This window comes from Taudactylus pleione, unplaced genomic scaffold (assembly GCF_031769625.1).
Source record: "Taudactylus pleione unplaced genomic scaffold, aTauple2 ptg000757l, whole genome shotgun sequence".
NCBI lineage: Eukaryota > Metazoa > Chordata > Amphibia > Anura > Myobatrachidae > Taudactylus > Taudactylus pleione.
This window is the reverse complement of record NW_028285159.1, coordinates 5228385-5243208: the sequence shown is the minus strand read 5'-3', so window position 1 is coordinate 5243208 and position 14824 is coordinate 5228385. Positions and strand designations below refer to the sequence as shown.

Sequence of the window (14824 nt, the reverse complement as noted above, 5' to 3'; positions counted from 1 at the left end):
CTAATTGATTTACCATACTTAAAATATACGCTTGTCACGCTTACAAATTCAAATCGGCCGTTCCCTCCATAGTACAGTTTGCCTAAATGTCTCTTATTTCCCTAAATGAAAGTGTTTAGAAGTGCTCGCACAGTATCTGAAGGAAAACAGTTAGGGGTACATTTACTAAATGGCTGCTTTTCAAAGCCACTGATTGTTGGTGATTCTTGCTGCGGGATGACAATAATATTAACTGCAAAACACTTTGGCCCTCATTCAGAGCCGTACGCTCTGAGCTGAGCGCACGCTCTGAATGAGGGCCGTCCTCCATAATTATGGAGCGTCCTCCTGGACGCTCGTATAGCTGTGGGTCTCCACCCACAGCCTATACGAGCGTGCAGTTTGATGGCCGCGATGGTCTTGACCATCGCGACCATCGTCACTGCGAGCCGGAGCCTGCGGTTGAGTTTTTCAACCGCAAGGCCCGGAGTGATTTTGGCTCTATCAGAGCCAAAATCACTCCCACTGACATCACTAGTGATGTCAGTGGGCCGGCTTCTGACGGTAGGCGTTCCCTTGGGAACGCCCCCGTCTGGGAGGCACGCCCCTGGCACGCCCACCAAAGGGGGCGTGCTGTCAATCAACATCGACAGCACGCCCCCTTTGATCAGACACAACGAGCAAAGGAAAGTCCTTCGCTCGTCGCGTCTGGCGCATGCGCACGACGGAGCTCCCGCCGTCGTGCGCATGCGCAGTGCACAACATCGACCCACTTGCGAGCGGACAGCCGCTTGCGGGTGAGTCTGAATCAGGCCCTTTGTTTTATATAAACCCCTTATGTCAGAGTATGACAACTGCTGAATACTAGAAATAATTTACTTTTTTTTATTTTTAAGTCTTGAGAAATTGATGTTTTTCTGGATTAGAGACCCCATAGCTATGAATACTGCTGTATGAAGAGGATTTAGGATTATAAACACACTAACAAATGGTCCTGCTTCAATATCTTTTCAGTTTGTAGGTACTGTATAGGAAGGAAGAGGCATTCCATAGGTAAACCAACACGTATATTTGAAAAACTTTAACTGAGCTTCCCTTTGGTAGGCAGATAAACTGAGAAATGACCTGATCCCAATCTCTGTAGTCTCTCTATATGGTATACTCATCTCGGAGTGTATTGTACCATAGTTCCTTGACAAAGCAGAGTAAATTGTCAAAATAAAATATGAGTAGGCAGCAGTGTCATAGTCAGGGTCGGTGCAATGCAGTATGCACGGTAAGCATTGCAGGGGGGCGCCATGCTGGAGAAACCCCATCCCCCTGCTGCTTACTTTCTTAATGGCTTTACAGCTGCACTTGCTGCGCCTGTGACAGGCAGGATGGCAGGGCAAAAATAAGGGGTGGTCCATGCAGCCGTGGACATTGCATTTAAATTCAGGTGGATCGGTAATCTGGTTTATGAGTGGTCCGAAGTCTGGACTACCCATTAGCCAGATCGCCGTAAACACCTGAATTTAAGTCCGTGGCCGCCCAGTCAGGAACTGGCCTGATTCAGACCCTCTCGCGAGCGCTGAGCACTCGCAAGCGGGTCGATGTTGGCCCAGGGCAAGCCGTCGCTCCGGGTCTCGTACCAAAGGGGGCGTGCTGTCGATCGTGAGTGACATCACGCCCCCTTTGGTGGGCGTGCTGGGGGCATGGCTGCCCAGACGGAGGCGTTCCCATGGGAACGTCTACCGTCTGGGGCCGGCCCCACTGACATCACAAGTGATGTCAGTGGGAGTGCTCTCGGCTCTGATAGAGCCGAAAGCACTCCAGGGTTTGCGGCAATGAGACCCTACCACAAGGGTCTCATCGCAAGCCCGATGGTCGCAATGGTCTTGACCATCGTGACCATCTTCCTGGCCGCTCGCTATAGCTGTGGGTGGTCACCCACAGCTATACGATGGGCCAGGAGGCTGCTCTAAAAATTAAGAAGGACGGCCCTGATTCAGAGCGAGCGCTCTGTCAGAGCGTCCGGCTCAGAATCAGGGCCTGAGTTCATTGCCCGACATTGCCCACCCCTAATCGGCAGGATCTAGTTTGTTCCCCTGCCATATTAAGTTATTATTACCAGCGCCACTGCCAGCATTAGTATGTAAACCAGCAGTTTAAACGTGCAATGTATCCGATAACGTCACGCCGCGTGCACGCACCTGCTCTGTCTGTGGGGGAAATTAAATTCAAGCGATGATGAATAGCCGCGGGAGGGAGCTCCCGGAGCTATTCAATACACCATGCTGTTTGCCCGGTCGGGAATTGGTTAAGTCAGAGAATGCCGTCTCTCGCAACTTAACCTGTGTGTTTAGTCGCAAGAACAGTATTTTCCGACTAAAATGCTGGCCGCGAAACTGTTAGCGTCGCGCCAAGCCGGCAAACAACTGCGCAGCTTGCACCCACAGGGGGGTGCGAGAAGAAATACTTTAGACTGCCCAAACATCGCGTTGAGTTGAATAGCTTCGGGAGCTCCCCCCGTGGCTATTTGCACTGAATTGAATTCCACCCTGTATGTGGTGTGCTGTGCCCAAGAAGAGGAGCAATTTCCATTCCTTTTACTATGGCATGTAGCAAAATATACTGCACTGACTGTTGTTCTAGCTCTATTTACAAACTATGCATATCATGAAATATAAATTTACAGATACTGTACAGATGCAGATGAAGTGTACAAAACTGCACCCAGACAAACCATGTTACGGTGTAAGGTTGCAAATGCAAATTTTAGTTTTTGCATACAATCAAAATTGAGTTAACATTGCAGAATTGAGCTAGTGCAGCATCTGCCACCCCCACCAGGGCCGGTTATAGACCTTGTGGAAAGTCTCCTTTGGCGCCCCCATACCCGAAAAAGGGACAGTGCATCCCGAAGCCGCCGCCAAAAAATATAGGGGTGTGGCCTAATAGGAAAGGGGCGTAGTCACATAATAGTATCGATTCACATTACACCACACAGTAGTGTCAGTTATTCACATTACACCACACAGTACTGTCCGTTATTCACATTACACCACACATTACTGTCCATTATTCACATTACACCGCACAGTAGTACAATTTATACACGTTACACCACAGTAGAGCCCACACACTGCGCTCCACTTCCCCTATCCACATCCCATACTGCGCTCCCCTTCCCTTGTCCACATCCCACACACTGTACTCCCCTTCCCCATATTACACAGTGCTCCCATTCCCCCAGCCACAACCCACACAGTGCTCCCATTCCCCCAGCCAGAACATACACAGTGCTCCCATTCCCCCAGCCACAACAGTGCTCCCATTCCCCCACACAGTGCTCCCATTCCCCCAGCCAGAACATATACAGTGCTCCCGTTCCCCCAGCCAGAACCCACACAGTGCTCCCATTCCCCCAGCCAGAACCAACACAGTGCTTCCATTCCCCCAACCAGAACTCACACAGTGCTTCCATTCCCCCAGCCAGAACCCACACAGTGCTTCCATTCCCCCAGCCAGAACCCACACAGTGCTCCCATTCCCCCAGCCAGAACCCACACAGTGCTTCCATTCCCCCAACCAGAACCCACACAGTGCTCCCATTCCCCCAGCCAGAACCCACACAGTGCTTCCATTCCCCCAGCCAGAACCCACACAGTGCTTCCATTCCCCCAGCCAGAACCCACACAGTGCTCCCATTCCCCCAGCCAGAACCCACACAGTGCTTCCATTCCCCCAGCCAGAACCCACACAGTGCTCCCATTCCCCCAGCCAGAACCCACACAGTGCTTCCATTCCCCCAACCAGAACCCACACAGTGCTTCCATTCCCCCAGCCAGAACACACACAGTGCTCCCATTCCCCCAACCAGAACCCACACAGTGCTTCCATGCCCCCAGCCAGAACCCACACAGTGCTCCCATTCCCCCAGCCAGAACCCACACAGTGCTTCCATTCCCCCAACCAGAACCCACACAGTGCTTCCATTCCCCCAGCCAGAACCCACACAGTGCTCCCATTCCCCCAGCCAGAACCCACACAGTGCTCCCATTCCCCCAGCCAGAACCCACACAGTGCTTCCATTCCCCCAGCCAGAACCCACACAGTGCTTCCATTCCCCCAGCCAGAACCCACACAGTGCTTCCATTCCCCCAGCCAGAACCCACACAGTGCTTCCATTCCCCCAGCCAGAACCCACACAGTGCTTCCCTTCTCCCATCCGCATCCTATACATGGCTCCCCTTCCCCCTTCTGTTCCCATTCCCCTAATCCCCCTAATACCACAGCATGACCTAATCCCACGTCCTCCAGCGGTTGCGGCTCCCCTCACTGCCAGACTGTGTCTTCTCCCCTCCTGGCTACAACTAGTGACTCACACTTACTTGAATCTTCTCTTCGCGGCTGCAGGGCTCCTCACGGACACTCTTTTCTTCAGCGCGCTCGTGACGTCACACGCACCAGGGAAAAAAAAAAAACTTTATTGTGCCAGGTGGTGGCTGCGGCTAGGAGCTGCTGCCACCACCAAGACTGTGATTAAAAAAAAAAAATCCATGGGGACTCTGCGGCACGCTCCGGGGGCCAGCGCTCCGGGCGATGGCCCTGTTAGCCTGCCCCTAGAACTGTCCCTGACCCCCACCCCCACCCACATATCTAGCTCTAAGGGGAATATTTACTAATTATCAGGTTTCAGACCCAATAATTAGAAATTCTTATGGCCACTATTCGCAGCAATAGGAAATTCACACAAATTTACAAAAAATCACATGCTAGGAGAGGGGCTCTGAAAGGAGCCTGTCTCTGCAATGTGTAAAGAAGTAAAATGATCGTAAAAAAGCAATCATTTCCCTTCTATACTGGGAGCCGGGCCAGTTCTGCACATGCTCTGTCAACAGGTGGCCATTACCAGAGAGGGTTCTGGAAGATTCCTCTCCAGGTAATTTTTGCGAAATAGTAACCCATAGGCTACTATAGGATAAACTAGAGATGACTTTATCCTATCAGGGACAAGCTCCGTTTGGTAAATCTGACAGTTTCTATGGGGGCTATGGCTGCTGTCGGCAATGGAGGGACTGCAGCAGATTTCGGAGAGATCTGCTGAGGTCTCTCATTCATACGTTAGGGGGATTCTTAATATTACGGCTGTTTTGGGGAATAACCTGCATAATATTACAGTATTACTTGATGAATATGTCCCTAAGTCTGTTTTATCTTGGCAAAACCATGTTGCACTGCTGGTGGAGCAGATGTAAAATGTTCAGAGACATTTAAACTCAAATCTATCTAGCAGTGTTAAAATGAAGCTGTCCAGCATTTGTAGGCTACATGCAAAAGCAGCCAGTGTTTACCCTGATTGAAAAAAAAATATGTATTTGCACCCCTTGCATTGCAACATGGTTGTGCAAGTGTAAAGTTACTCTCATTCAGCCCATCAGTAAAACTAGAAGACTGTATCACCAACACTTGGCAACTCTGGGAAACCTCTTATTTTTTTGCCTCAACATTGGCTTCCAGTAAAGTTGCGCCTCAATTTTACTGATCTTTATTTGACGCTAAAGAAGGTTTGTTATTTTAGATGTTATAAAATGCTTTAGTGTAAATTACTTCTAATAACTATGTCTGACATATGAAATATATTGTTACTTATCAACAATCCTCAGACAGTAGGTGATTAAATGTTTAGTTACTGACTTACCTGCTACTTGGCAGTGGATGGTAATATTTGTTGCTTGAATGGTTTTCACCATAGTACCCACATCGACAGTGATGGAAGGTGCGTCCACATTGAGAAGAACAGCTTTGGAGGTCTTTATTAACGGTTTTCCTAGAGACAGAAGACAGAATATCATGGTCACCTGACACTGCAGAGGTTCAAAGAGCAGGCCCCAAGGGGCATCACACTAAAAGGTAACCTGCTGTTTTGCAGCAAACTGTCCATACAAGGCATGCTATAAACCATCTAAGTTAATGAAGAATGGATGGAGGAGACCACAGGAGAGCACGCATGGCTTAAATACAAGCCTTAACATGGAAACAGAGGTCAGTAAGGTAAGCTTGAGCATTCAATAACTTGTGACACACGCTATTAATATGTAATACATATATGTAACATGAGACCTCTTTTATATTCAGGCCACAAAACTACCCCAAAAAGTCAGCGCCACTAAAGATTTATTAAATAACTATGAGCAAAAAACTATCATGATGAGAGTCCATTATCCACACTCATAGAAATGTGAGACTATCCAGGATTAAATAGTTTGTACCATTCAATACATAATGTTTGCTGAACACTACCATACAGCTTTATTGATGACATATGTGACAATATGTAGCTGTCCGAATGTTCTCCTTTGGTGGTAGAATTGTATTCATCAAATGACTGACACATGGTTCTGATTCAATTCTACAACATGTTGGATTGGCCGGAATGCCCCCTTGAAGCTAGTAATTTTGATATAAAGAGTAAAATCATGATAACTATTATAACAAAAATGAGAATGAACAATAGCCTAGCCACACACATTTCATTAGAAACATGTATTACTTAAAATAAACTATTTCTCAACATATGTTTTTGTTTTTTTGTGCCAAGGATAGACACAAGTTTAAGTATCATAATGGACGGGGTTAAGTGTTTATGCATTTACTGCAGAATAAGACTGTAATGTTTAGCAATCATGTGTGTGTCAGTCACCTCAGACTTAGGAAAATGTAACTATATTCTAATGTAATTGAAAAAATGGTTGCAATCTTAATATATGCAACACCAAAACCAGATGTGTTTACATTCAACTAATGGACAGGACAAAAAAACTGCAGGCCAAGAGGTAATGTGAAACATTGTCAGGTAACATGTCAACAAACAAACCGTTCACAGAACAGGTAGCTGTAATTTAACTGGTATATGATACACTAATGATTTTAATCATATGATTACTGCATAAGCAAATCAGATTCCTGTGCACTGTGGTAGAGGAAAAATGTCATACTCTGCAGTTATACTGTATACACCAGTTATTCTGTAGCTTTCATATTATAAAGCAAGATAGAAAATCGTTTTCACTCTCTGGTTGCTCTGTCTCCTGCTGCCATTAGTCTACTGGAATCGGTATGAATCACCGCCGGACATTCGACCGCCGGCTTCCTAACTACATCCCAGTCTACTTTACCTCTTTAATTGACTGTGCTGTGTGTTATAATGAAAAAAACGACGTGTTAAGGTAATGGGGAAGAATAGTCTATTTGCTTAGTGATCTACAATTTGTATCTACTGTTACAGTTGCTCTTTATGGGAGTAATCACACAACAGAAAAGGTGGAACCACTAACAGAAGCCATAGCCCAAGGCTCCGAAAGCTACAAAGTTTATTTAATAACCAATGTCTCTAGAAATTCCTTGTTGTTCACCTCACAAGTGCCATAATTGTCTAACTTCCCACCACTGCCTAGTAGGGTCATGGAATATGAAGGGAGAATGAAAGGAAGAGGCAATCACCGGAGCCATCAGTAAATAACTATTTCTTTATTTATTTTATATTCCTCATCAACAATAAAAAATGTGATGCCCACTGCTATAAAATCCTAAGATTTACTTCACTATATGAATATACCATTCATACTAGAGTTCTATTATTTTCTTTTATTACTTAAACTGATCATCTCTTTAATATAAACATAATAATTTCCATTGTTTCATTTGATTAGGTTGCTGGTAAACATATTTCCGATACTGTAAAGGATGCTTGATTATAATAAAAATATAACTTCAGATCAAATAGTCTACGGGTATTGTTTAGCTGCACACATCGCCATATATTATAATAGCCAAACACCGCTCATTTTCAGGCACACCTCTATGGGGGGGGAGTTAGTGATGTTACTGGCCATAAAGTACCTTTGTCCAACTGTTCTGGGAGACACTTTGTGGCTATTGCGGAGCATGGAATCTCCCATGTAAAGCTGATTTTTCTACAGTTAAGGCAGTTGCTGCGCAAATAACAGAGAGCGCAAGTTCCACAGAAAGTAGAATTACGAATTGCTAAACACCAGAATGGTCCAGTTGCATAAGGTGCATTACAAAAACAATTCTGATTATTGTGATTACATTAGAACACTGTAATAAAGAAAGTAAACACAAGTGTCCAGATTCTGCAGTTTATCTGTAAATAGCTCTAATGTGATCCATATGCTTGCTTAATAAAGTGCATACTCATGACCTATTTTCTTAGTTACAATATTATTAATAGAACCAGCTTTAAACATTGTCAAAGTAAACATCATCCAGTAAAGCGGTTTGTAGTTGTAACATACCTGCTAGAGTAATGGCAATAGACACTGACGCAGAGCCTAAAGGGTTGGTGGCATTGCAGGTATAGAACCCAACGTCGGCTTCAACTGGCTCTAGTATTTGCAGGGAATCATCTGATTTTAAGAGTATCCTGTTTAAATATATCAATTATGAAACAGATATAAATCCCATTGAGTAAGTAAATAAATCCTGACAGTCCACTATGGACATGAACTAGATACAGCCCCCTTTTTATTTTCACATTGACTATTACTGTAAGCTCCATCCTGTCTCCAACATACATGCGCAGTGGGAGTCGGGAGTGAGCTGCACCCCTCCAATGGCTTCAATTATTAGGGAAACAGTTCAGACCTAACACCACAGTAGAGGACCCCAGGAATGTGGGGAAAGTATGGGGGGGAGAGGCTGTATGTGATGGAGCAGAGTGGGGAGTGGGAGACAGAGCAGAGCCAGAGGTCAAAACGGAGTGTATGTGTGTAGTAGGGGGACAGGACAGCAGCAGTCAGTGTGTGAGGGCAGATCAGCGGAGACAGGGGGTTGGACAGAGCAGGGTTCAGGTTGAGTTGACCACCCAGACCAGCATATGCCGGGTCCCATACCTGTACTATTATATTCTATGTATTTTTACAAGTTACAGGTTATCTTCACTATGTCTAAGCTGCAGCACAATAGGTCACCACTGTAGCAGAAAGAACAACAGTCCTTAAAGAGAGTTTCTTTCTAACTAAAAACAAGTTGTGAAATTATTACATCACAGTGCAATGCAATGAAAAGCTCAAAAAGTAAGCTGTGTGACCAGCAATTACATCTTTTAATGTTGCCGCCAGGGTCTCTTAAATGAACAAGCCATGTTTAAAGTTGGCAGGTTTCATTATTATCTATGGGAAAACAGCATTGTATGTGCTTGAAACAATAAATTCAATTCCTAGTGTGTTTATATTTCACATTTTTCTAAATAGACAATTAAATGCATTCAATATATGAATGATCACTCAATGTTCTTGTGTAGTTCTGGTTTATGACAAGGAAATGTTGTTTTATTTTATGATAGGGCTTGACTAGAGACAGGACCTTTTTGGTTCTACCAGTAAAAGCTGAAAATGAATGGAGTTCTTCGTAAAAGATAGAACCACTACTAACTATATTTTACATTAGGGATCTATTACTACATTTAAGTAGTCTTCCTGTGACTTAGCTAAGAATACAGCATAAACTACATATCTTGTTGTTGTAATTTCCTACTACAAACACCAGCAAGACAAATATAGACGTATGTAAATGAAACAACTTGCCACATTTCTAATTAAATGCTAGCATTCTATGAATATGTACAGAACAATGCAATATGCAAATTAGATTTTTTTTGTCTAACCCATGATGTTACCTGTTACTGTATTTAACGTCCTCTCCATTTTTGGCCCAGTTAATAAGTGGTTTAGGGTTTCCACCAGCTTCACAATGAAGCAGTACACTGAGTGTTCCACTAGCCAGTGCCACCGTCTGTCCAATATGAGTAACTACCTCAGAAGCTGAAAAATGCTGGGCTGCAGATATCTTTCTTAGAATGACTGGTTTCCTGAGAGAATGGACTGGGAGCCTTTCATGGGGCTCCAATACTTCGGATTCCATGGATGAAGACCTCCAGGAACTGGAAAACCCAGAAACTGGTTTGTACAATGAATGTTCTGAAGTTCCAGGACTAACCTGCTTATGGTCTTTCTTGAAGACAGGTGGTTCGTGGCTTTCTAGATAGCTCTTTGTTAACTCATGAGCCATTTGTGATAAAAGGTGCCTGCTGTTGTTCTCATTCAGTTCAACAGATTCCTGAGACAATGATCGAATTAAGTCATCTACACGCTTAACATCAGTGACAAAAGTGTTAGGTAAAGAGTTCTCCACACCGTGGTCTTCCTCTGAGGAGATATTCCTTTCAAAAGATTCTTGAGGGTCAGATGGATCCATTAGATGATCAGACCAAACTTTTAGGGCTAAAAGGCGTGAGATAATATTATCATAGCGACTGCTAGGATCTGTTAGTTGCATTTGCTTTTCAGTCTTGCTTCGGTTAAACAGATTTACACTCTGCTGCTTTTCGGGGTGGTTATAAGCATCAGTCTTCCTCATTTTCTTAGCCGTTCCTTCTTCTCTAACTCTGGAAGCTTGGGAAATAATTTTATTATTCTCTCCAATAAGTTTGATGACAAAATGTTCCTGGCTGGGCCCAGCCATGCATGCGTAAACTCCAGTGTCGGAAGGTTTAAGGTGATGAATTTTGATGTATCCATGTGGTGCAACAGTAACGTGCTCTGAGCTGATTAAGTGTTTCCCGTCTTTTTCCCATATGATCTGGGGTTTACGGAATCGCCGTACAGGACACCTAAGCACCAGGGAGGTCTTTGGAAGGAGGTAAGCATAACCACCAACAACAAACTGCAGCTTCTTCTGTCTTTTGGTCTGTATATAAATTTTTCTAAGACCTGTAATCTGGGGGCTCGTTTTCTGGCCAGTCCTGAGTCCTTAAAACATAAAATTTAGTGACATTCAGTGCACTTGTAAATAAAAATATAAAATAAGAGTTAAGTGAAGCAACCAGCATAACAAGAAAATGATTTTAAATATTTAGAAGGTAAAGGAGACTCCGACAAAATATATTATCAAATTTCTACTTCAAAGTTTCACAAATTAATTAACTAATTTTAGGCAGTAAGAATCTTTCTTCTGTGCTGTGCATGTTAAATATTCTTTATTGTGCCTGAAATTTCTTTCATACCTCAAGGTTATGACATATGTTAAGAGCTGGCTGCCCAACAGCCAGATCTGTATACAATCCACACTTGTGTAGTCAACTTAGACAGTTCCACCCATTCAGCTCTGAGGCTGAACAGCCATAGCCCATTGTACTCTATTAGTATAGTCAGCTGAAGGCTGCACACAGAGGTGTCATAAAGTTAGAGCACCTCTAACTGGCAATTTGCGTGTTAATTAAATGTACACTGCAGGAAATCCACTATGGCAATATAACAAGAATAAGGACCACATAACAGGAATAAGGACTATTATTTAGGGACAATTAGATTTTGCGGGGTATAATAACGTTGCAGTGGCACATAAGTTTCATCTGTCAGCTGGATTTGAAATCTGAGTGCGACTTGACTACTGTAGATATAATTTATTAAATAAACCGCAGCCATGACAGTTTACAGTGTTTTCTAATTATAAAAAACATTTACTAAAATATATGTTGCAATGACTATAAAGTAATGCAAAATGTTTGCAAGATAAGAGAGAACTTAATTAAAAAAATAAAATAAAAAATCAAGCACAAAAAGATTTATTACTTGTGCACGCTGCTAATGAGCAAGGTCGCGTCATTTGATGAAGGACTGAGTCTGCACACAACGAGGAATTCACCAAGACGTATTCTCCGGTTTTCAGTTTCTTCCTGCAAACAGCACTTTGGATCTGTGTCCCCTCTCCACATGATACTGAACACTAGAATTGAATAAGTGGTGATGAACGTTACAATCTTTGACTGATAATTTGAAAGGAATCTCCATCTTCTTAGAATTCTATTGAGCCTGGATATGACACCTGATTAGCTTAGGTCTGTACATCAATACAAGTGTATCTTCACACCTATTTGTCGATTAAACACTCTGAATAAACTTATGAACTGAGGATTTAAAAATCCATATGTATTCAAGTCCCCCGGTTCTTAAGTTAAGTTAATATAATATAGAACAAAACTGTCGAAAATTATTTTTTTTCACATTTAAATACATAAAAATGACTGCATAGATAGCTTGCCAGCAGGTTTAAGAAAACTGTAGTCAATGAGACATCTGCAAGGAGTTCAATTTAGAAGACCTTATACCAAGATTTGTATGTCCTTAAAAGAAGGTTTGATCATGTGCATAACATGTATAACGCATCACTGACCATAGAGTGACTTCAAAGAATTATAAAGTATTTGAACCGTTTTATTACTATGGTGGTTACCATCATGTTATGTTACCTGTCCTCTAAAGCAGGGTTGGGGAACCTTTTTTCTGCCAAGGGCCATTTTGATTTTTATAAAATAATTTGTGGGCCATACAAAATCATCAACTTAAAAATTAGCCTGCTATATTAGGTCAAAAATTGTATTAACTCACCCTTAATGCTATGGCTGGAACTGCAATACACTGAATACACAGGCAGATGGGCCACCCTCGCACTTACTTCTTTGTGGGCTCCAGCAGCTAAGAGGAGGGGGAGGCTGTCTGTATGTTGCCAGGAAGAGTCTGGAGAGGTAGTCCCTATGGTTGTGTGACAGACAAGTTGATAAGGCAGCTCTGGGGTCCAGTGCTGATGTAACCAGCCCGATGACAGCCCTGCCTGTACACACACCACCGATGAGCTGCCTGCTGCCACTGAGAGGGATGTGGCGAGAGCCACATCCCTGCTCTAAGGTCACATTTGAGTCGAGTCTTAAGCTGGCCATACATCCAACCAAATTTCCTCCAACCATCCAACTAGTTGGTTGGTTGGAATGAAAATCCAGTAATGCATGGGAGTAACTGACAATCAGCAATTTGTTCTAAAAACTCAATGATAAGAGGAACAACATTGGGCACACACGAAGCTTTAATTCATTTTGGAACAGAGAAGTTAGAAAGCAGTGATGCCCAGTTTTGGACAGTGCAGTCTAATCTTTGTATTAACATCTACCCTATCTGCATCATTACCTGTGGTTTGTGTAGCCACTGGTGTAAGGAGTGCACACTGTTTCTGAAGTATGTGATACTGTATGGACTGCGGCTATTTGTAAATAAGCATAGTGCTTATTACGCTAAACATCAGAAACCGAGAGTGGGCAATCCTGTTATGTTGGTTTTTGTCCAATGTCTATAATGCTGGTGCCCATAAACTTACATTGTCCTTAGAATGTGACAGCTATTAGTTGAGGTCTGTGAAAATTAAAATAATTGCCACAAGATATAACATAGGGCATATTTCACATATGAAGTACAAAATACCTGAGACCAGTCAGTCAAACGCCACTCTGCTGGGCAATCTTCATTCTGACATAACTCCTGAGATGGTGGTTTCACAGATAAGCAAAATGTTTCTGGCAGTTCCAGGATGCTCCCATCAGACATCCTTTGCTTACAGAGGACCTCACGTGCCTGTACACCACCACCACATGACTGTGAGCACTGCAAGAACAGAGGAGACACTGCTATGGACCAACTCTATAAACATTGTGATTGTTTTGTAGTTAGAAAATCTACATACATTTTTACTAATCTATGATCAGTTGTCTCAAGTCTATGCCTTAAACTGCCCATCCACTAGGCGACTAATCCTAGCGATTACGGACGTCGTTATCGCTCAATCGCTTGGTAATCACCTGAAAATCGGGCAGTAAAATGTTAAAAAATGACCAGCGATGCGCGTGCCTGCCGGTCGTTTTTAACATCTATCATCGCCCGAACATGACGGTCAACCTGACGACCGCCGTCAGGTTGCCATTTCAGGGATGATTGATCTGCATACACTGAACGTCTGAATGTTCATACGACGACACGATTATGATATCGTAATCGTGCCATCGTCCCCGCATCTAGTAGTGGATGGGCAGCATTAGATTATAACCTAATTATATCAAAAATTATATTATTATTCATTATTTAAATGTAATGTTTGTATTTTTAGGGGCGTGCATTTCAAATATTTAATTTTCTAGGAGAGGAGTTCGATTTTTGTTTGTAGACGAATATGTAATAAATCATGAGCTCCCACATTGAGTGTAATTGAAAGTTTAACTAGCTATATAAATATGGATGATTCAGTTTGTGGCAAATCCTGCACAAGGTTACAGAATATATCTCAGCTAGTAATTTTACAGGACAGGTTTTTTTTGGATTACCTATTTCTAGGAATGAGGCCTTTAGAAAGATATGTCAAAGTAGGTGTCTGTAATGCATTTAGAAATTTATCATATTCTTTATAAGGGATCCTGTCAAAATCCAGACAGTCGGGATGCCGATGCCGGCACTTAGAATGCCGACACCGGAATCCTGACACATGTCAGAATCCTGGCGCAGGCATCCTGACGGTAAGTACAAGGGTTAGGGGGAGGGTTAGGCACTAAGGGGGGAGGTTAGGTTTTGGGGAGGGGGGGAGGGTTAAGTTTAGGCACCAGAGAGGGAGGGTTAGGATAGGGAAATGGGGAGGGTTAGGATACTGACCGACAAGTATAGGGATCCGGACCCTGTCGGTATGCTGGTTTGGGGATTCTGACTGCTGGGATCCCAAGCGCCGCCATCCCGTACTCAAATACTTTATAACAAGCATATATCAAATCTGCAATCCTGAGAAAGCCTGACCAGCGAAACGTGTAGATCGCAGAATCATCGATCCTGTTCACCAGCCGCTTAGCACTGGACGCGGCGCGAGACGGGCTGTCTGCCGGCAAACTCACAGCATCTAGGCACCTACTGAAAGGACTCCGGAGGTTCCACAGAGGTCCACACAGAGTCTACATTTCAGAGGGGACGATTAT

At 43.5% G+C, this 14824-nt stretch overlaps 1 protein-coding gene across 2 annotated transcripts in view; it reads right to left on the bottom strand.

The window, feature by feature from the left end:
* Positions 1-14824, bottom strand: part of LOC148477034 (ADAMTS-like protein 1) — a 372270-nt gene that overhangs the window by 77504 nt on the left and 279942 nt on the right. For both annotated transcript variants that reach the window (XM_088457315.1, XM_088457316.1), the window contains exons 17-21: positions 13296-13475; positions 11616-11769; positions 9662-10793; positions 8280-8407; positions 5663-5791 (exon numbers count right to left, since the gene is read on the bottom strand). In XM_088457315.1, coding sequence (XP_088313441.1) covers positions 5663-5791; positions 8280-8407; positions 9662-10793; positions 11616-11769; positions 13296-13475 — 1723 coding nt within the window. The remainder of the gene's footprint in view (positions 1-5662; positions 5792-8279; positions 8408-9661; positions 10794-11615; positions 11770-13295; positions 13476-14824) is intronic.